Source organism: Fundulus heteroclitus, unplaced genomic scaffold (assembly GCF_011125445.2).
Source record: "Fundulus heteroclitus isolate FHET01 unplaced genomic scaffold, MU-UCD_Fhet_4.1 scaffold_836, whole genome shotgun sequence".
In the NCBI taxonomy this organism is placed as follows: domain Eukaryota; kingdom Metazoa; phylum Chordata; class Actinopteri; order Cyprinodontiformes; family Fundulidae; genus Fundulus; species Fundulus heteroclitus.
The window spans coordinates 1-23,249 of record NW_023397292.1 but is presented as its reverse complement, the minus strand read 5'-3'; the positions used below and the strand labels follow the sequence as shown (position 1 = coordinate 23,249).

The 23,249-nt window shown below is 42.3% G+C and overlaps 1 protein-coding gene, 1 long non-coding RNA gene and 5 other non-coding genes across 9 annotated transcripts; all 7 read right to left on the bottom strand.

The window, feature by feature from the left end:
* Window positions 1-3,487: 3,487 nt before the first annotated feature.
* On the bottom strand, window positions 3,488-3,560 carry trnak-cuu. Its single transcript has one exon. It is a non-coding gene; the product is annotated as a tRNA-Lys (tRNA).
* Window positions 3,561-5,017: 1,457 nt separating this feature from the next.
* trnak-cuu lies at window positions 5,018-5,090 on the bottom strand. Its single transcript has one exon. It is a non-coding gene; the product is annotated as a tRNA-Lys (tRNA).
* Window positions 5,091-11,218: 6,128 nt separating this feature from the next.
* Window positions 11,219-12,454, bottom strand: LOC118562221. Its single transcript, XM_036134495.1, has 4 exons — window positions 12,115-12,454; window positions 11,704-12,031; window positions 11,466-11,611; window positions 11,219-11,327 (listed from the first exon to the last, which is right to left on the bottom strand). The coding sequence occupies exons 1-4, from the start codon at window positions 12,357-12,359 to the stop codon at window positions 11,219-11,221; spliced, it is 828 nt and encodes a 275-aa protein (XP_035990388.1). The 5' UTR covers window positions 12,360-12,454.
* A 40-nt stretch (window positions 12,455-12,494) lies between these two features.
* LOC118562222 lies at window positions 12,495-15,297 on the bottom strand. Of its 3 annotated transcripts, none has more exons than XR_004930525.1 (8): window positions 14,759-15,297; window positions 14,502-14,588; window positions 13,855-13,898; window positions 13,272-13,337; window positions 13,107-13,193; window positions 12,948-13,022; window positions 12,673-12,858; window positions 12,495-12,587 (listed from the first exon to the last, which is right to left on the bottom strand). It is a non-coding gene; the product is annotated as an uncharacterized LOC118562222 (long non-coding RNA). The 3 variants fall into 3 exon arrangements; XR_004930527.1 differs by having other exon boundaries at window positions 13,855-13,887; XR_004930526.1 differs by having other exon boundaries at window positions 13,272-13,887.
* Window positions 15,298-17,444: 2,147 nt separating this feature from the next.
* Window positions 17,445-17,517, bottom strand: trnak-cuu. The gene has a single exon. It is a non-coding gene; the product is annotated as a tRNA-Lys (tRNA).
* A 1,460-nt stretch (window positions 17,518-18,977) lies between these two features.
* trnak-cuu lies at window positions 18,978-19,050 on the bottom strand. The gene has a single exon. It is a non-coding gene; the product is annotated as a tRNA-Lys (tRNA).
* Window positions 19,051-20,506: 1,456 nt separating this feature from the next.
* On the bottom strand, window positions 20,507-20,579 carry trnak-cuu. Its single transcript has one exon. It is a non-coding gene; the product is annotated as a tRNA-Lys (tRNA).
* Window positions 20,580-23,249: the final 2,670 nt, after the last annotated feature.

Below are 23,249 nucleotides of genomic sequence, written 5' to 3'. Positions count from 1 at the left end.
ATGACATTCAGACAGACAAACACGTGCAGGCCTGCTTTTTCTGACTGTCTTAAATAGTTCTATGTTTTTTATAGTTTTTAAACGTCTATAGCAACGCCGAAAGATGTATTTTCAACGTGTTAAGTTCCCGCTTAGTTTAAAAGTGGAGAGCTTGCGCTGGCTACGACCCCCGAATGTTTCGTCCAAACACGGTTTTACTCTTCAGCCCCGCAAGGATACAACTCTGTGTCTCGCAGACACCTGGACGCTTACCCCTTTTTGAAAGTTATACGTTGCATTTAATAGTTACGAACAATTTTATCCACAACGGAAGTCCCAGTCGGTCCCCACGTAAACGCTTCCCCGGTGCAACGCCCTTTTAGTTCCGTTTCCGTTTCCTTTTTATTTTTTATTTTATTAAAAACTTTCGCTTTTCTTTTTCTTATTAATCCAACTGCCCCGACCAACTGGTTGCACTTTGAACACCCCCCTGCGCCAAAAACCCCCAAAACAAAACAAAACACAAATACATTTATCTGTAACCTCACTTACACACAAAGACCCATTTGCACACACACACACAGACACACTCAATATCCGCGGATCCAAGCAGTCTCTCCGCCACTCACTCTGACTCAATAATCTCATTTCAACAGACACAATATATTGTACAAGACATGACGAAAGCAACAATATCAGACAGACAGCTTGCGCGCAAACTTTCAACATTCTGTTCACATATGCTGAAGCCGACTCCCCTGCACAACGTGTAGTGTCATTTAAAAGGGCCAGAATCCGTACTTACTGGATAAAAATGTCCTCAATGTGCTCCAAAGTTGCCGTGCCACTGGGGCCAAAGGAGCAGCTGTTCCTAGTACGTCAGTTCCAGCAGAGACTTCAACCGCATGTACCTCTTGTGGTTCCAGGTATGCTGATAAGCCAGTCCTCACATCACCAATAGCCAATACATACCCGCTTAAAGTCTCCATTAATGCTTTGATCCAAAGGTGCGCCCCTTTTCTGGGATCAGGGAACATGTGCCTCAGATGAACGTTGTCAGCACATGAAAGAGGGCTGTAACCAGCTGCATTCACCTGTCCTGTAGCACTGTGAGTCTGAAACAATGGCAGTTGCACACTTTGTTTTGTTGCAGGTAAAGAAAGATCAGTTTCGCTAGAATGCAGGTTACATCTGGGTCTTACGTCACAGCTTATCTGTCCCCCACATAACACCATACCAGGCACCTGCACCGAAGGGTCTGATGAAGTCACCACACTCCTGGCCTTGGATAACAGTTCTCCCTTATCACCATGCAGATTGTTTTGCATAGTTGTGTACTTACCTTCTTGTTTGAAAGAAGATGATTCCCTTACCCCCTGCAGATTTTCACTCTCTTGTTGTTTGTCGAGGCCTGAGAAGCACATGCTGAAATACAGTTCAGTTAGTTTTATCAAGCCTGCTATTTTGATTTCCTCTTTTTGGTATTTTTCTCGAGCAAACTCACCTGCATCACCCGTTTCTACTTGTGCTAGGGCTAATCTATTTTTTAACATCTGCAAATAGTAAGTGCACATTTCGGCCTCTGGTGGTGACCCTTCTGTATCACCAAAAAACCCCGTCTCTCCTCATTTTTTCACACCACTCCTCAAATTGTTTTAAATGGTTTTCAGCATCTTTGTGTGGGAAGTTTGCCATTATGCTCCTTTTTCCTGTCTCCAGCAGTGTTCCTAAAGAACCCCCCTGGAGCTCATTTTCTGCCTGATTCTCAGCCATTCCAGCACTCACACGTCTTGGCCAACCTGCTGGGACAGCGTCCTGACCCCGGTCCAATGAGAGCTTATTTTTTATCTCTCAGACACCAAAACTTATTATGTTCCTATATGCCTTATTATTGTGTTTTTACACGGCAGTTTCAATGAGCCAGTGTACTCAGGATGAGAAGGCCCTTACCCTTCACTTCACTTCCACGGCTCAATGACAATAACGTGTCTCACACACACACACACATACACTCACACTCTCTGGCCAATCTTTTAGTTAACTCTGTACGTACCTTCGGTCTTGCTGGTTGTGTGTGCGTCCAGCTCACGGGTATATCTCGGCATTGCTGTCTCTACGACAGGTTCTCGGCTTCTCAAACTAGATATCTTGAACTCACTGGCTGATTTTCTATATTTGTCTGTAATCGGGGTTTTAACAGAGCCACCCTCCGTCAAACCTCCGCATTCATACTATTGTGTATTTGCCAGGTCTTGTTCTCAATCTCATACGCGCTCGTTTTTCGAAAAAGGCCGCTTTTATATTACCGCAAAAACGAAGATTTTTTTTTTTTTTTTTTTTTTTTTTTTCGTCCTTGCGGAAAATACGGGACTCTAAACCCACATTTTCTAGGCTACACGATGTTTTAGAAGCCACGCGTAATGGCGTGTCTTGTCAGAATGGCGGCTTTTATGTTACACACAGAGGAACACGTATTTTCCTCTGTGTCTAACACGAGGACCTCTAAACCCCAAATTCTCAAGGTTCACAATATTTTCAGAAGCCTGGCCAAGGCTTCCCGGACTCTCACCTCTGTGACCGCACGCAAATCCCAAGTTCTTATCGATTATCGACACGTTTGCAAACAATTATCCTCAACTTTTCTCTGCCTTTAGGAGTACAAAAAGTCGGCCCTCCAGGAAGAAAAAGACCACTGGGAGATAAATGGAATCTCCTTACCTTTTGTGCGGCCGCACGCTGTGTGTTTTTCTTCCGGAATGGCGTCCTGACCGGAAAACGGAAGGTGGTACGTCGTCCTTTGGGTCCGGGCGGAAACACCAATTTTGTTACTGTTTCACCGTGCCGTGTCTAAGGTGAAGCACCCTCGGTGGACCCAGTTCGTTTTACCCAGTCAGGCGACCCCCACTTACTTATTACCTTGAATGTAGGAAGCATAAAACAGACAAGTATGCTTTTAGTTATATTTTATCTAGGTAAAGACAGAGAAATAGTTACAGTCACACCAGCGCTGATGGGCCCCTGATCGGCAGGAGGCCTCGAGTGCTCATTACACAAACATTATAAGGGATCTCGGGACACACCCATACAAGGGCGGTACACATCCAAACTGTGACATCAGCAGGGAAGCTGTGTCACCTCCAGGGTGGTATCTGATAGATATGTGCCAATCTTTTGGGTCAGTGCCATCTAAGTGTGCCATGCAGTTCTGGGATAAACAGCTCGTTCCACTTGACCTTGTTGATATCCTAACAGTTCTCATCATCACGCCACGTTCACCGTATTGAAAAATCTGTCAGTGTGCATCAAAAAAAGAAAAAGAAAAACAATAAGCCCATAATAGGCTTTTTGCTATAACACAATGCAAAGACATTGTCTAAATTGTACAAGCACTTCAAATTACAGAATTGCACAAAGTGACAGCAGAATTACAGAAGGAAATGGGTTTTTACTCAAGAAGTAAGAGTCTCCCATACCTTGATGAAGAATGATAGCTTATATAAAGAGCATACGCCCAACGTGGGGCTCGAACCCACGACCCTGAGATTAAGAGTCTCATGCTCTACCGACTGAGCTAGCCGGGCAACTGCCGCAACTTCTTAAGGTACACCGATCCGGAGATAAGCAGAGAGAAATAACACGTGAACATGCTTTTCCATTCTATAAAGTCGCAAGCTAGGTCCTGTTACACGACAATGATTCAGGGGGCTTGAAAGGGCACCCGATTTTGCAATGCATTGTGGGATGCCGTCTCCACTTTGCGGGGAAACGGCTTTTGTTTACGTTTCTGATTTGAATGCTGCGCTCGGAGGGATAGATATGCAAAGTGCTTGAAAAATGGACCGTATTAAAGGGAAGAGCGATGGACTGTACGCAGACAAGCTAGTCCCTGCGCTCAAGGTTTGTTATCTCGAGAAAATCTCTAAGATCTGTGGGATTGATCCATATGAGCATGATAACCGGACAAAGGATTCACATGACCTGCTGCCGAATCACCACCATTGTCAGAAGCTGAGCTTGCTTTCTATCTCACCAATAAAGTTTGTTTTCATACTAGCGAATGATTCAGAAATGTCCGTGGACAAGGCCGCTTTGGGTGGGTCATGAAACTCCAAAGTTTTCGTCCTAAAGAGAAAACTTGTCATTTCTGAGCTACGAAAACAACACAGCTTCACCTTACTGTGCTCCACTTCTGTTTTGGTGTCTGCCAGATAAATTTGTTTAAAAAAATTTTAAGCCATATATCCACTCTGCATTTATGTTCAAAATTGGTAGGGTCTTATTGTTTATTTCTTTATGAACCAGGGAATATTCACAATGAATTGCCATTGCCATTCACTTTGTTTGCTATCCTTAGGTGTCTAAGCTAGCAGCCTGCTAAATGTTCCGTGTATAACAGTAACTTAAGCTTTGAAAACACATATGCACTCATTACTTTTTAAAATGACTTAATTTATAATGAAATATCACAGATAACCTCCAAGAAGGGATGACAATTTAGGATATAATGTCTAAATTAATCTCCTAAGCGTGACAGAATAAGAGGCTCTCCTTTACTCCTACTTTCTTTTGCTAGCCTCTGCTTGCTAGTCTAGCACTAGCAGCCTGCTTAAAGCTCAGCGTAAAATACAGTACAATACGACTTTATTTATAAAGCACTTAAAAAGCCCAACAAGCTTTGATTCAAATTTACCAGTCTGAAAATACGCTGAACACACACATATTGCGATACGGCAATGTGAGTTTATGTGGCAATGTGAGTTTATGTCTAGCAGTAAAGAAGGGTTCTCATCATCACGCCACGTTCACCGTATTGAAAAATCTGTCAGTGTGCATCAAAAAAAGAAAAAGAAAAACAATAAGCCCATAATAGGCTTTTTGCTATAACACAATGCAAAGACATTGTCTAAATTGTACAAGCACTTCAAATTACAGAATTGCACAAAGTGACAGCAGAATTACAGAAGGAAATGGGTTTTTACTCAAGAAGTAAGAGTCTCCCATACCTTGATGAAGAATGATAGCTTATATAAAGAGCATACGCCCAACGTGGGGCTCGAACCCACGACCCTGAGATTAAGAGTCTCATGCTCTACCGACTGAGCTAGCCGGGCAACTGCCGCAACTTCTTAAGGTACACCGATCCGGAGATAAGCAGAGAGAAATAACACGTGAACATGCTTTTCCATTCTATAAAGTCGCAAGCTAGGTCCTGTTACACGACAATGATTCAGGGGGCTTGAAAGGGCACCCGATTTTGCAATGCATTGTGGGATGCCGTCTCCACTTTGCGGGGAAACGGCTTTTGTTTACGTTTCTGATTTGAATGCTGCGCTCGGAGGGATAGATATGCAAAGTGCTTGAAAAATGGACCGTATTAAAGGGAAGAGCGATGGACTGTACGCAGACAAGCTAGTCCCTGCGCTCAAGGTTTGTTATCTCGAGAAAATCTCTAAGATCTGTGGGATTGATCCATATGAGCATGATAACCGGACAAAGGATTCACATGACCTGCTGCCGAATCACCACCATTGTCAGAAGCTGAGCTTGCTTTCTATCTCACCAATAAAGTTTGTTTTCATACTAGCGAATGATTCAGAAATGTCCGTGGACAAGGCCGCTTTGGGTGGGTCATGAAACTCCAAAGTTTTCGTCCTAAAGAGAAAACTTGTCATTTCTGAGCTACGAAAACAACAACAGCTTCACCTTACTGTGCTCCCACTTCTGTTTTGGTGTCTGCCAGATAAATTTGTTTAAAAAAATTTTAAGCCATATATCCACTCTGCATTTATGTTCAAAATTGGTAGGGTCTTATTGTTTATTTCTTTATGAACCAGGGAATATTCACAATGAATTGCCATTGCCATTCACTTTGTTTGCTATCCTTAGGTGTCTAAGCTAGCAGCCTGCTAAATGTTCCGTGTATAACAGTAACTTAAGCTTTGAAAACACATATGCACTCATTACTTTTTAAAATGACTTAATTTATAATGAAATATCACAGATAACCTCCAAGAAGGGATGACAATTTAGGATATAATGTCTAAATTAATCTCCTAAGCGTGACAGAATAAGAGGCTCTCCTTTACTCCTACTTTCTTTTGCTAGCCTCTGCTTGCTAGTCTAGCACTAAGCAGCCTGCTTAAAGCTCAAAGTAAAATACAGTACAATACGACTTTATTTATAAAGCACTTAAAAAGCCCAACAAGCTTTGATTCAAATTTACCAGTCTGAAAATACGCTGAACACACACATATTGCGATACGGCAATGTGAGTTTATGTGGCAATGTGAGTTTATGTCTAGCAGTAAAGAAGGGTTCTCATCATCACGCCACGTTCACCGTATTGAAAAATCTGTCAGTGTGCATCAAAAAAAGAAAAAGAAAAACAATAAGCCCATAATAGGCTTTTTGCTATAACACAATGCAAAGACATTGTCTAAATTGTACAAGCACTTCAAATTACAGAATTGCACAAAGTGACAGCAGAATTACAGAAGGAAATGGGTTTTTACTCAAGAAGTAAGAGTCTCCCATACCTTGATGAAGAATGATAGCTATATAAGAGCATACGCCCAACGTGGGGCTCGAACCCACGACCCTGAGATTAAGAGTCTCATGCTCTACCGACTCCGCCAAAGCTGGGGAACAATTGTCTGTATAAGATGGGGAAGAATTGGGGGGGGAGGGGGAGAAGGGGGGGGGGAGAGAAGTACGCGAAACGTGGGTTCGAATCCCGCTGTGGTACACTTTTGTTGCCACTAAAACAGCTTAATTTGTTGACTTTAAACACATAAATTTGCCTTTTGTAATTTGTGGAACGTTTTTAACATTTAAGCTAAATTTTTACAACCTCACAAAGTGACACACTATCATAGATCTATAGACTGATAAAATAATGTAATCTAAACATGATTTCTTTTTTGGACTCAATTAGTTAACCAGGCAGGAGACACATAACATAACTCTTGAATGTATTCCAAAATAAGCACATTTGGGCACAAACACTTTTATCAAACAGGAAATTTCAGCAAAAATCAATGTGCATTTCTTGCACTGTATATCTCAATTTAATCAAATGTAGAGTATGCTGCAATCTATTAGGATTTATCGGCGTACTGGATGTATTTTTGCTCCAGAGCAAATTACAGTCATTATCAGGAAATATCTAAACAAAGAGGCCAATGAAATGAGTTATTGTATTTTTTTTTGTTTATTTAAAACAATGCAATGTACACACAAACACCCCGTAACATTCTTACATATATATATATATAAAATATATAAATAAATCACGTATATACACATAGTGTGTAGACATTGTATAATTAGTGTATAGACAATTATAGCATATAGAGACAATATATAGTTTTTACATATTTATTTATATATATATTTATTTATTTATATATTATTTATTTATTTATATATATATATACAGTGTATATAATAACAATTATGTTAGTAGTTTATAAACATAATATATACTGTATAGACATAATTATATAGCATGTAGACATAATGTCCTAGTGTATAGCCATATTAATTATATAATTAGTATAAAGACATAATATATAAAGTATATATACAATAAATAATATATAATAAATGTATGTATGCATAATAATTAAATAAAAATACCAAAATCTTATAAAACACTGAACATAGCTTCACTCCGTTATCTTCTCATCTGTCTGAGCCACTGCTCTTTGGTTAGTGTCTCAGTGTTTTGGGCAGTAAATCCTGCCTTTGTATTGGCTATGGCCGGTCTCTGTGGTGCGTGGCTCATCACATTTAGTGCATCGGTTGGATGTGACTGTTCTTGTGTATTTGCGCTTCTCTTTTTGGCTGTGTTTTGGGTTTGTGTAGTAGATGTAGGGGTTCCCGGAAAATATGTTGGGCATATAACGTTTGGTGCAGTGGGGGATGGCAGCAGAAGTCGTGGCAAATTGCTAGCTGCTGCAGCGGTTGGTGGGATTTGGAGTGGCATGTAAATAATATTTGGTGAGGTGCAGGCGGTTTTGGTTTAATATTTTTCAGCTCAGCTCTGTCTTTGACATTGAGTTTTGTTTTTGCTTGGCCAGTGATGTCAGGGGGCAGGTTGGTAACTGTGTTCGTGTTTGTGTGGTGTGACTTGTGTGGGCTTAGTGTTAAACTGGCAGAAGTGGTTCAATGGCAACGGGCCGTTCCTGAGGCAGCACCAGCCCTTGCATCAGAATGGCAACATCTTGGGCCTTAAATCTTTTGTTATGCCACTGTATTAAGGTGGTCTGATTTACAGTGACAAGTTGGAGGGTTGTGTCTTGCATAATAATGCCATTATTCAAAATTAGCTGTCGAATCTTTTTATAATCATTTAGAATTAATGACCATCTTGAAAAGGTCTGGTTTCCAATTTTTTTGGGGCTACCATGAATGTTGCACAACCTGACCAAAAATCATCTCAACTAGGCGGCTACAATCTGGCCATTGAGCAGCAGAACCAGAAGAACCAAGCACATGCCTTTTTGTGCTCTCAACGCCTGCATAAACTGCCTTTTTTTTTGGGGGACCTAAATCGACCTGTAAGCTGCCGTTTCTGGTGTCGTGCAGCATAAACAATCCGGTCTTTATCATATCTGTCCAGGTTTTGCCAAAGACCCACAATGGTGGCGGCCTGCTGGTTTGAGATTGTTAGGCCTTTTTCATTTCTTAGTTCCACCAGGTACTCTGCAAGCTCATCCACCCGATCCAGTCCTGCCCTACTGTGTTCATCAACAGCCTGTGGAGAAAAATTGCATTAAGTATCTCAAAAAGATAAACCATGAACAATTTTCAAAACACACTGATATTTAACTTACAATTTGTTCAGAAGTAGTTAGCCCAGGTAACCCGGATGAAACAGTAGCCTGGAGCCCAGCAGAAGATGGAGGCAGGTGAGCGGCCTGGAGCCCAGCAGAGGATGGAGGCAGGTGAGCGGCCTGGAGCCCAGCAGAGGATGGAGGCAGGTGAGCGGCCTGGAGCCCAGCAGAAGATGGAGGCAGGTGAGTAACCTGGAGCCCAGCAGAGGATGGAGGCAGGTGAGTAACCTGGAGCCCAGCAGAGGATGGAGGCAGGTGAGTAACCTGGAGCCCAGCAGAGGATGGAGGCAGGTGAGCGGCCTGGAGCCCAGCAGAAGATGGAGGCAGGTGAGCGGCCTGGAGCCCAGCAGAAGATGGAGGCAGGTGAGTAACCTGGAGCCCAGCAGAGGATGGAGGCAGGTGAGTAACCTGGAGCCCAGCAGAGGATGGAGGCAGGTGAGCGGCCTGGAGCCCAGCAGAAGATGGAGGCAGGTGAGCGGCCTGGAGCCCAGCAGAAGATGGAGGCAGGTGAGTAACCTGGAAGCCCAGCAGAGGATGGAGGCAGGTGAGTAACCTGGAGCCCAGCAGAGGATGGAGGCAGGTGAGCGGCCTGGAGCCAGCAGAAGATGGAGGCAGGTGAGCGGCCTGGAGCCCAGCAGAGAATGGAGGCAGGTGAGCGGCCTGGAGCCCAGCAGAGGATGGAGGCAGGTGAGTAACCTGGAGCCCAGCAGAGGATGGAGGCAGGTGAGCGGCCTGGAGCCCAGCAGAAGATGGAGGCAGGTGAGCGGCCTGGAGCCCAGCAGAGAATGGAGGCAGGTGAGCGGCCTGGAGCCCAGCAGAGGATGGAGGCAGGTGAGCGGCCTGGAGCCCAGCAGAGGATGGAGGCAGGTGAGTGGCCTGGAGCCCAGCAGAGGATGGAGGCAGGTGAGCGGCCTGGAGCCCAGCAGAAGATGGAGGCAGGTGAGTAACCTGGAGCCCAGCAGAGGATGGAGGCAGGTGAGCGGCCTGGAGCCCAGCAGAAGATGGAGGCAGGTGAGTAACCTGGAGCCCAGCAGAGGATGGAGGCAGGTGAGTAACCTGGAGCCCAGCAGAGAATGGAGGCAGGTGAGCGGCCTGGAGCCCAGCAGAAGATGGAGGCAGGTGAGCGGCCTGGAGCCCAGCAGAGGATGGAGGCAGGTGAGCGGCCTGGAGCCCAGCAGAGGATGGAGGCAGGTGCTCAGGCAGGTGACTGATTTGGCAACTAGAAGACTCAGCAGGAGGTAGAGCAAGCTGAGTTATAGGGGGGTGCTCAGGAAGGAAAGAGATCCTACTGGATGTGTCCAAAAGCAAATCTGCTAGTGTGACCTCCATAGAGTCAAGTTCCTCAAAGCCCTCATCAGCCTCCACTGGCTGTTGCATTTCTATTTGCTCCAGCAATGTCTCTGCCTCCTCAGAATCTGGTGCCATATCCTGTAGTGGTTTGTCATTCTGCCTCAGTAGGTACTGCACTCCAATCAGCTCACCTGAAATTACATAACCAATTTTGGATTACAAAAAAATTAAAGAGTTAAATACAGGACAATGAGCATAATACTTAGTGTTGAAACCTGTATATTTTGGCAGGTGGTGTAAAAGAAGGGACCAGCTTCTTGCCAAAAACTCTCTCGTAATCGACGTTAACACTATGAACCAGTTCACCAGAGTAGGTGCGTAAACCAGAGGTTTCTGTCTCCACAGCAGCAGCCGCCCTGTTGTGGTTCCAGCGATGTAGCCCATCCAAAAGGTAGATTTGGAAGTTCAAGGTGTTGGCACTGTTTCCTTGAATAAATACCAATCATTAGCACAGGAAAACAAAGCATTTGTTGTAACTTAAGGAGCATTATTAAACTGGATTTACCTGGAATGAACCGATTTAAGTGGCAGTGGAAAGACTCCAAAGATGTTGACCCTCTGGCACAGCGCAGGGTCTGCAGCTCGACCCTCCCTTCTTGATGGTGCCTGTCTGTGTGTACAGCGCTACATCAGGTGGGTCCTGAATGCACTTAACATGCCTCTTCTGAACACGCCAGATATGCTGCATTCGTATGGGGTCCAGAAGAGGAACACCAAGGGCATCCTTTCCCTTGTCACTGATGAGCTCACTGATCAGCTGATCCAACAGCTGGATGGTTTGCTCTTCTCCACGAGTTCTCCTCCTGCAGTGTAGCTCTAACTCTTCTTTTGTTATTTGCCGATCCAGCTGCTTCTCAGTCAGAGCTGTCCAGCCATGACCTGTAAGCTGTGCCCTCTTTGCCTCTCTCAATTTGTTAAGGTCAGCAGCATCCCACTCAAAAATACATGCTGACATACGAGCCATGAATGTCGGGTACAGCTGGTGTGCATCGGTGGTGCATCCCACAGCCAGACGTCGCATAAAGTGCCAGATGTCAAGGCGAACGATCAGGTTAGGGCCATCCACTGAATCTGGCCTTTAACTTGGTCTCACCCACTTCCTTGCAGCAGCCACAGTCCACATAGAGTGCAACAGGGGGGTCCACTCCTGCAGCCTCATACCTGAAGAAATTTAGTGTACACACACACACACACACACACACACACACATATATATATATATATATATATATATATATACAAATAAACACATAATTTGACTTAAGACGTGTAACTGAAAAGGTTTTGCAGCTAACATACCTGTCAACCAAGCCACCAGCCATCAGGTCTAAACCTGGTCCCTCCCCAGCGGTCAAGACGCTGATGAGAACTTGACCCATCTCATTGCCAACTGAAGTCAGCCATTGTGCAGTGCCCTTTGCTGGTCCTGAGAGTTTCTTTGTGATCTAAAACAGAAATTTAAATATTTATATGGACAACCAACGTTATTTAAAACTTAACTAGTTATATGATTAAACAATACAATATTAATATGTACCTTCCTGGTTGAATCAAGTTTTAAGATGGAGCCATAAGTGGAGGTGATACTAGCCTTGATATCCTCCAACCTGTAAAGTATATCTTGGCTGTACACTACTGAAAGCCACTTATAGCTAGGAAGGGCCACAGGTTTAGGAGGCTCTTCAAAGGTCGGTGTCAACAGGCAACCTTTGCTGATGAAGCCAGCACACGCTCGGGTGTAACACGCAACCCTTTTCAGCCACTCCTCACTGTGGTTCTCTTTCAACTGGCCAATGAGTCGGACCGGTCCATTCCCCAGACCTCGTTCCCGCAAGAGGCGTATCACCCTGATGTCACAGGCATATCTGTGATATGAAACACAGTTGTGTTATATGCATAAATCTTTAAATAAAACAATCATTATATTCACATAAAAGCACCAGCATACCGGCGGGTAAGGATGACTCTAAACTCAGAGCGATGGGCCATGTCCAGCTGCTCAAGAATTTCCCTATTCCAAGACAGGTAGCTCCGACGGCACTTTGAGCATATTAGTGTCTCTGTGACCAGGTTGTAAAAACGGTCAATATCAAGCACCTGCCGGACCCGCCTGTGAAGACCACCACTGCTCAGAGTGTGCTTACAGGCAGGGTCAGTGCAAAGGAACCGAACCTTCCACAGCCTGTACGGCATCCACAGCAGTAAGGGGTGAGCAAAAAACCTGGCTGATGTTGGGAGCTGGTGGTAAATGAGAGATGGCTGAGGGGGAAAATACCACAGCTGGAGATGGTCCTGGAGCTCCAGTTTCCCTTTGGCAGACATTCTAAATAAGGCTGTTGAAACCCACTGGTGATCCTCCTCTGGCATGGTCTTAGGCCAAAGAAGTGGCAGCTCACCAGTGTTCTCAGGCTGGAATGGGTTCTTCAGACAGAGAGAAGGACAAATTAGATATAAAATAAAAGTAGAATGTGAATGTCATGATAATATATATAAAAAAATGTTTAACTGCATTCACTGCTGAACTTTGCTCCTCCACCGGTCTCTGTCTTTTCGGAGCTGGTAAAGGTGGGGCAAGATAAAAGGTCTCTGTTCTTTGTGGCTGTTGTTGAAAGACGTTGTGAAGAGAGCGGCCTGGCACTGGATCCTCACACGAATCGGCTGCTGTGCTTGTACAAGTAGGTGTTACATTAGTCTGGAAATAAAAGGACAAAAGAACATTTAGATAAAATAGGAACTTTCAAAGCATAAAGTAAATATATAAACATATATAGTAGTGCTTACACAAGGTTTCCGTGCAAGATTTATGTTTGGCTTTGCACTCTCCACATGCTTGCCACCAAATCTGGACCTTTCAAACTTAAGAAAGGCATTAATATGAAAACGATGACTTTAAAACAAGACTTTAAAACAGATTTTTAGAAAAGGAGCAAATATATTTACTGAAGACAGGGTGAGCTTTGGCCTTTTTGCCGGAGTTCCAGATGTGGTGCACGCTGTGGGGTGTTGGATTGGAACAGCAGTCTGGAGCTGGAAAATGACAAAAAAACAAAACAGGTTATTGCCATTATGAGTTCTCATTCACATAGAACAATAAAATTCACCTACCACTGTGGAACTCATTTGACTTGATTGGCCTCCACTGCTTGTGGGTGTAGATGAGGGTGTGGGCACCTGTTGCAGAACATATATGTTAACAACAAATACACACTTGCATATCACACACACACACACACACACACACACACTGGATCAGGCAGGCCAACATCAGCAGTGATTTCAAAGGAAGCAGAATACTAGTTTATGCATGTGATGTCATTTCTACATACTACTACTACTACTACTACTACTACTAAATACTATGTTAATACTATAATTAGGGAAAGAGATCCCATCTATGCAGTGCGTTTCACAGTTAGAAGCAAGTCCCCCCCAAAGCGCTTCACCGTAGTAAGGGGATTTTATTAATTTACACAGTGGTGGTTTTCAGCTACGCATGTAGCCACAGCTTGAGGCAGACTGACAGAAACACGATTGCACAATTCTGCGCCAAAGCACCCTCAAACCACCAACTCACACACACTTCAACCACATATATAAGACACAACGACAGCCCATTTCATGCAAATGATTAAGAGGTGCTTTTTTATTAGTGATGAAGCAAGTTTAGCCCTTATGACCTTTTTTTTACCTGCTAATCCTTTTCCTCTGCTGTTGAACAGACCTGTTGCATAACTAGGCCAGAAATAAAAAAATAAAAAAAAGAAATGGCCCAAGAACACATTATGGGAAATAAATATTTACACTGTGTGCATAATGAATCTTTGTAGTTCAATATAAAGGCAAAAAAAACAACTGGGCTTCTATTCTAGCTGAAGCATGTAATCATTTTCTTTTTATTAAAGAATGTTCTACTGTTTTATCTTCACACAGGAAAAAAACAGATGTTTCTCACACCTCTTTGTGAGCCAACCTCTTGTTGTAACCCCCCCCCCCCCCTTGCCTTTTCTTTTGTTCCTTAACCCCATGGTGTGAACTCCAGACACCCCAGCTTACACCTCTTGCCCCTTCTTTGATGTCTGATATTAAAGGCAAAGATTGGTAACCAGCGCAGGTGAACTCAAGCTTGTGATAGAACAAGCCTCATGTTCTTCTGATGGAAGAGTCTAAAAGGGTTATTACACTTAACTCTGTGAGGGATGAAATGGCTTCAGTTTTAGAATAGAAGTCCAGTTGTTTTGTTTGTTTTCAAAGGTTTTTTTCTGGATTGATCATGATCTGGATGACCGAGAATCTTCACCAGCATATCAATTGTAGATAAAAAAAAAAACACTTTACCTTAGGAAGATGATACCCACACAAACACTTTTGTGGTTGGGATAAAAGTGTCCGCTGGCCTCTCAGCTGTAGTGGACACTTTTCTATCTATAAACAAGAGCACAAGCTGAATTTGACTACTAATTTTATTCTTTGTCATAATACATTATCATTTCTTGTTTTATGCTCAAATCTATGTGATTCACAGTTTGTCAACTATTTTGAAACTGAAGTAAAAAATAATTATACAGTATCTACTTGATTATTAACAAAAATACCTTCTGATACAGGGAGTACCACTTTTGTTGCCTTGGAGCAGGTCTGTTGCCTGCATGTGATGGCCAAACACCAGAGGAAGCAAAAGACCTAAGCCTTGAGGCCCACTCTGTGTCATCCATCGCCTTGTGGCTTTTGGGGTTTGATTTAGACATATTCTGTAATGACAAAAAAAGCTATTTAATTCATCTTGTAATTATATAAACATGGCATAAACGCATACAAATAAAAAACGTTATAAACATTTCCCTGTGACATTTAAAAATTTATTTGACAGATTCTATGAGACATGATGCATGTATATACCCTCATAATTACCCAAATAAAAAATATACGTATTTCCCAGGGCCAATGAGACATGATGCATGTATAAACCCTCATAATTACCCATAATGTATAAATGTATATACCCTCATAATTACCCAAATAAAAAAATATACATATTTCCCAGGGTCAATGAGACATGATGCATGTATAAATCCTCATAATTACCCATAATGTATAAATGTATATACCCTCATAATTACCCAAATAAAAAATATACATATTTCCCAGGGTCAATGAGACATGATGCATGTATAAATCCTCATAATTACCCATAATGTATAAATGTATATACCCTCATAATTACCCAAATAAAAAATATACATATTTTCCCAGGGTCAAGCAGGCTTTTTTTAAAAGACATTTGATAGATTTTATGAATGATTTTGCAGTACTATACCAGAGACAGCCATGCATCTGTGAAATGCAGTTGATCGATTTGATGAGAGAAGTTATATTTATATAAACTCCTACTAAGTGCCCAAATAAAGTAAAAATATCATTGTTTAGTGGCAAAAACGGGCTAATTGAAACGCATATGATAAAAGATGATTCAAGAGTAGAAGCATTACTTACCGAAATCGACGAGAGTTGTCAAACGAGTCGCGCTCTGGATTCAGATCAACAAAGCTACACTATCTGCCGAAGCTGCCGATACATTAAGGGCGGGACATTTGAGTGGCGCATCCTGCAGCGATTGGCCGCCCAAAAGATTGAAGTAGCCTCGTTATTGGCCGGCCAAAAGATTGACGTCGCCCTACGATTGGCCGTCAAAAGATTGACGTCGCCCTACGATTGGCCGCCAAAAGATTGACCCGCGCGTCTGATTAGCTAGCGAAAGATGGACTCCCGGTGGCTATTGGTCACCATATACAGACCTGCGCTCCCCGGGTACCGCCAGCCGGGCAACTGCCGCAACTTCTTAAGGTACACCGATCCGGAGATAAGCAGAGAGAAATAACACGTGAACATGCTTTTCCATTCTATGAAGTCGCAAGCTAGGTCCTGTTACACGACAATGATTCAGGGGGCTTGAAAGGGCACCCGGTTTTGCAATGCATTGTGGGATGCCGTCTCCACTTTGCGGGGAAACGGCTTTTGTTTACGTTTCTGATTTGAATGCTGCGCTCGGAGGGATAGATATGCATAGTGCTTGAAAAATGGACCGTATTAAAGGGAAGAGCGATGGACTGTACGCAGACAAGCTAGTCCCTGCGCTCAAGGTTTGTTATCTCGAGAAAATCTCTAAGATCTGTGGGATTGATCCATATGAGCATGATAACCGGACAAAGGATTCACATGACCTGCTGCCGAATCACCACCATTGTCAGAAGCTGAGCTTGCTTTCTATCTCACCAATAAAGTTTGTTTTCATACTAGCGAATGATTCAGAAATGTCCGTGGACAAGGCCGCTTTGGGTGGGTCATGAAACTCCAAAGTTTTCGTCCTAAAGAGAAAACTTGTCATTTCTGAGCTACGAAAACAACACAGCTTCACCTTACTGTGCTCCACTTCTGTTTTGGTGTCTGCCAGATAAATTTGTTTAAAAAAATTTTAAGCCATATATCCACTCTGCATTTATGTTCAAAATTGGTAGGGTCTTATTGTTTATTTCTTTATGAACCAGGGAATATTCACAATGAATTGCCATTGCCATTCACTTTGTTTGCTATCCTTAGGTGTCTAAGCTAGCAGCCTGCTAAATGTTCCGTGTATAACAGTAACTCAAGCTTTGAAAACACATATGCACTCATTACTTTTTAAAATGACTTAATTTATAATGAAATATCACAGATAACCTCCAAGAAGGGATGACAATTTAGGATATAATGTCTAAATTAATCTCCTAAGCGTGACAGAATAAGAGGCTCTCCTTTACTCCTACTTTCTTTTGCTAGCCTCTGCTTGCTAGTCTAGCACTAGCAGCCTGCTTAAAGCTCAGCGTAAAATACAGTACAATACGACTTTATTTATAAAGCACTTAAAAAGCCCAACAAGCTTTGATTCAAATTTACCAGTCTGAAAATACGCTGAACACACACATATTGCGATACGGCAATGTGAGTTTATGTGGCAATGTGAGTTTATGTCTAGCAGTAAAGAAGGGTTCTCATCATCACGCCACGTTCACCGTATTGAAAAATCTGTCAGTGTGCATCAAAAAAAGAAAAAGAAAAACAATAAGCCCATAATAGGCTTTTTGCTATAACACAATGCAAAGACATTGTCTAAATTGTACAAGCACTTCAAATTACAGAATTGCACAAAGTGACAGCAGAATTACAGAAGGAAATGGGTTTTTACTCAAGAAGTAAGAGTCTCCCATACCTTGATGAAGAATGAAAGCATATATCAGGAGCATACGCCCAACGTGGGGCTCGAACCCACGACCCTGAGATTAAGAGTCTCATGCTCTACCGACTGAGCTAGCCGGGCAACTGCCGCAACTTCTTAAGGTACACCGATCCGGAGATAAGCAGAGAGAAATAAACACGTGAACATGCTTTTTCCATTCTATGAAGTCGCAAGCTAGGTCCTGTTACACGACAATGATTCAGGGGGGCTTGAAAGGGCACCCGATTTTGCAATGCATTGTGGGATGCCGTCTCCACTTTGCGGGGAAACGGCTTTTGTTTACGTTTCTGATTTGAATGCTGCGCTTGGAGGGATAGATATGCAAAGTGCTTGAAAAATGGACCGTATTAAAGGGAAGAGCGATGGACTGTACCCAGACAAGCTAGTCCCTGCGCTCAAGGTTTGTTATCTCGAGAAAATCTCTAGGATCTGTGGGATTGATCCATATGAGCATGACAACCGGACAAAGGATTCACATGACCTGCTGCCGAATCACCACCATTGTCAGAAGCTGAGCTTGCTTTCTATCTCACCAATAAAGTTTGTTTTCATACTAGCGAATGATTCAGAAATGTCCGTGGACAAGGCCGCTTTGGGTGGGTCATGAAACTCCAAAGTTTTCGTCCTAAAGAGAAAACTTGTCATTTCTGAGCTACGAAAACAACACAGCTTCACCTTACTGTGCTCCACTTCTGTTTTGGTGTCTGCCAGATAAATTTGTTTAAAATAATTTTAAGCCATATATCCACTCTGCATTTATGTTCAAAATAGGTAGGGTCTTATTGTTTATTTTTTTATGAACCAGGGAATATTCACAATGAATTTCCATTGCCATTAACTTTGTTTGCTATCCTTAGGTGTCTAAGCTAGCAGCCTGCTAAATGTTCCGTGTATAACAGTAACTCAAGCTTTGAAAACACATATGCACTCATTACTTTTTAAAATGACTTAATTTATAATGAAATATCACAGATAACCTCCAAGAAGGGATGACAATTTAGGATATAATGTCTAAATTAATCTCCTAAGCGTGACAGAATAAGAGGCTCTCCTTTACTCCTACTTTTTTTGTTAGCCTCCGCTTGCTAGTCTAGCACAAGCAGCCTGCTTAAAGCTCAGCGTAAAATACAGTACAATACGACTTTATTTATAAAGCACTTAAAAAGCCCAACAAGCTTTGATTCAAATTTACCAGTCTGAAAATACGCTGAACACACACATATTGCGATACGGCAATGTGAGTTTATGTGGCAATGTGAGTTTATGTCTAGCAGTAAAGAAGGGTTCTCATCATCACGCCACGTTCACCGTATTGAAAAATCTGTCAGTGTGCATCAAAAAAAGAAAAAGAAAAACAATAAGCCCATAATAGGCTTTTTGCTATAACACAATGCAAAGACATTGTCTAAATTGTACAAGCACTTCAAATTACAGAATTGCACAAAGTGACAGCAGAATTACAGAAGGAAATGGGTTTTTTACTCAAGAAGTAAGAGTCTCCCATACCTTGATGAAGAATGAAAGCATATATCAGGAGCATACGCCCAACGTGGGGCTCGAACCCACGACCCTGAGATTAAGAGTCTCATGCTCTACCGACTGAGCTAGCCGGGCAACTGCCGCAACTTCTTAAGGTACACCGATCCGGAGATAAGCAGAGAGAAATAACACGTGAACATGCTTTTCCATTCTATGAAGTCGCAAGCTAGGTCCTGTTACACGACAATGATTCAGGGGGCTTGAAAGGGCACCCGATTTTGCAATGCATTGTGGGATGCCGTCTCCACTTTGCGGGGAAACGGCTTTTGTTTACGTTTCTGATTTGAATGCTGCGCTCGGAGGGATAGATATGCATAGTGCTTGAAAAATGGACCGTATTAAAGGGAAGAGCGATGGACTGTACGCAGACAAGCTAGTCCCTGCGCTCAAGGTTTGTTATCTCGAGAAAATCTCTAAGATCTGTGGGATTGATCCATATGAGCATGATAACCGGACAAAGGATTCACATGACCTGCTGCCGAATCACCACCATTGTCAGAAGCTGAGCTTGCTTTCTATCTCACCAATAAAGTTTGTTTTCATACTAGCGAATGATTCAGAAATGTCCGTGGACAAGGCCGCTTTGGGTGGGTCATGAAACTCCAAAGTTTTCGTCCTAAAGAGAAAACTTGTCATTTCTGAGCTACGAAAACAACACAGCTTCACCTTACTGTGCTCCACTTCTGTTTTGGTGTCTGCCAGATAAATTTGTTTAAAAAAATTTTAAGCCATATATCCACTCTGCATTTATGTTCAAAATTGGTAGGGTCTTATTGTTTATTTCTTTATGAACCAGGGAATATTCACAATGAATTGCCATTGCCATTCACTTTGTTTGCTATCCTTAGGTGTCTAAGCTAGCAGCCTGCTAAATGTTCCGTGTATAACAGTAACTCAAGCTTTGAAAACACATATGCACTCATTACTTTTTAAAATGACTTAATTTATAATGAAATATCACAGATAACCTCCAAGAAGGGATGACAATTTAGGATATAATGTCTAAATTAATCTCCTAAGCGTGACAGAATAAGAGGCTCTCCTTTACTCCTACTTTCTTTTGCTAGCCTCTGCTTGCTAGTCTAGCACTAGCAGCCTGCTTAAAGCTCAGCGTAAAATACAGTACAATACGACTTTATTTATAAAGCACTTAAAAAGCCCAACAAGCTTTGATTCAAATTTACCAGTCTGAAAATACGCTGAACACACACATATTGCGATACGGCAATGTGAGTTTATGTGGCAATGTGAGTTATGTCTAGCAGTAAAGAAGGGTTCTCATCATCACGCCACGTTCACCGTATTGAAAAATCTGTCAGTGTGCATCAAAAAAAGAAAAAGAAAAACAATAAGCCCATAATAGGCTTTTTGCTATAACACAATGCAAAGACATTGTCTAAATTGTACAAGCACTTCAAATTACAGAATTGCACAAAGTGACAGCAGAATTACAGAAGGAAATGGGTTTTTACTCAAGAAGTAAGAGTCTCCCATACCTTGATGAAGAATGAAAGCATATATCAGGAGCATACGCCCAACGTGGGGCTCGAACCCACGACCCTGAGATTAAGAGTCTCATGCTCTACCGACTGAGCTAGCCGGGCAACTGCCGCAACTTCTTAAGGTACACCGATCCGGAGATAAGCAGAGAGAAATAACACGTGAACATGCTTTTCCATTCTATGAAGTCGCAAGCTAGGTCCTGTTTACACGACAATGATTCAGGGGGCTTGAAAGGGCACCCGATTTTGCAATGCATTGTGGGATGCCGTCTCCCACTTTGCGGGGGAAACGGCTTTTGTTTACGTTTTCTGATTTGAATGCTGCGCTCGGAGGGATAGATATGCAAAGTGCTTGAAAAAATGGACCGTATTAAAGGGAAGAGCGATGGACTGTACGCAGACAAGCTAGTCCCTGCGCTCAAGGTTTGTTATCTCGAGAAAATCTCTAAGATCTGTGGGATTGATCCATATGAGCATGATAACCGGACAAAGGATTCACATGACCTGCTGCCGAATCACCACCATTGTCAGAAGCTGAGCTTGCTTTTCTATCTCACCAATAAGTTTGTTTTCATACTAGCGAATGATTCAGAAATGTCCGTGGACAAGGCCGCTTTGGGTGGGTCATGAAACTCCAAAGTTTTCGTCCTAAAGAGGAAAACTTGTCCATTTCTGAGCTACGAAAACAACACAGCTTCACCTTACTGTGCTCCACTTCTGTTTTGGTGTCTGCCAGATAAATTTGTTAAAAAATTTTAAGCCATATATCCACTCTGCATTTATGTTCAAAATTGGTTAGGGTCTTATTGTTTTATTTCTTTATGAACCAGGGAATATTCACAATGAATTGCCATTGCCATTCACTTTGTTTGCTATCCTTAGGTGTCTCTAAGCTAGCAGCCTGCTAAATGTTCCGTGTATAACAGTAACTCAAGCTTTGAAAACACCATATGCACTCATTACTTTTAAAATGACTTAATTTATAATGAAATATCACAAGATAACCTCCAAGAAGGGATGACAATTTAGGATATAATGTCTAAATTAATCTCCTAAGCGTGACAGAATAAGAGGCTCTCCTTTTACTCCTACTTTCTTTTGCTAGCCTCTGCTTGCTAGTCTAGCACTAGCAGCCTGCTTAAAGGCTCAGCGTAAAATACAGTACAATACGACTTTATTTATAAAGCACTTAAAAGCCCAACAAGCTTTGATTCAAATTTACCAGTCTGAAATACGCTGAACACACACATATTGCGATACGGCCAATGTGAGTTTATGTGGAATGTGAGTTTATGTCTAGCAGTAAAGAAGGTCTCATCATCACAGCCACGTGTCACCGTATTGAAAAATCTGTCAGGGTGCATCAAAAAAAGAAAGAAAACAATAAGCCCATAATAGGCTTTTTGCATATACACAATGCAAAGACATTGTCTAATTGTACAAGCACTTCAAATTACAGAATGCACAAAGGGACAGCAGAATTACAGAAGGAAATTGGTTTTACTCAAGAAGTAAGAGTCTCCCATACCTTGATGAAGAATGAAAGCATATATCAGGAGCATACGCCCAACGTGGGGCTTCGAACCCACGACCCTGAGATTAAGAGTCTCATGCTCTAACCGACTGAGCTAGCCGGGCAACTGCCGCAACTTCTTAAGGTACACCGATCCGGAGATAAGCAGAGAGAAATAACACTTGAACATGCTTTTCCATTCTATGAAGTCGCAAGCTAGGTCCTGTTACACGACAATGATTCAGGGGCTTGAAAGGGCACCCGATTTTGCAATGCATTGTGGGATGCCGTCTCCACTTTGCGGGGAAACGGCTTTTGTTTACGTTTCTGATTTGAATGCTGCGCTCGGGGGATAGATTGCATAGTGCTTGAAAAATGGACCGTATTAAAGGGAAGAAGATTGACTGTACGCAGACAAGCTAGTCCCTGCGCTCAAGGTTTGTTATCTCGAGAAAATCTCTAAGATCTGTGGGATTGATCCTATGAGCATGATAACCGGACAAATGATTCACATGACCTGCTGCCGAATCCCACCATGTCCAGAAGCTAGCTGCTTTCTATCTCACCAATAAAGTTTGTTTTCATACTAGCGAATGATTCAGAAATGTCCGTGGACAAGGCGCTTGGGGTGGGTCATGAAACTCCAAAGTTTTTCGTCCTAAAGAGAAAACTTGTCATTTCTGACTAAACGAAACAACACACACAGCTTTCACCTTACTGTGCTCCACTTCTGGTTTGTTGTCCTGCCAGATAATTTGTTTAAAAAAATTTTAAGCCATATATCCACTCTGCATTTATGTTCACAATTGGTAGGGTCTTATTGTTTATTTCTTTATGAACCAGGGAATATTCACAATGAATTGCCATTTGCCATTCACTTTGTTTGCTATCCTAGGTGTTGTCAAGCTAGCAGCCTGCTAAATGTTCCGTGTATAACAGTAACTCAGCTTTGAAAACACATATGCACTCATTACTTTTTAAAATGACTTAATTTATATGAATATCACAGATAACTCCAAGAAGGATGACAATTTAGGAGTATAATGTCTAAATTATCTCCTAATATCTCCTAGCGTGACAGAATAAGAGGCTCTCCTTTACTCCTACTTTCTTTTGCTAGCCTCTTGCTTGCTAGTCTAGCACTAGCAGCCTGCTTAAAGCTCAGCGTAAAATACAGTACAATACGACTTTATTTATAAAGCACTTAAAACCCACAAGCTTTGATTTCAATTTACCAGTCTGAAAATACGCTGAACACA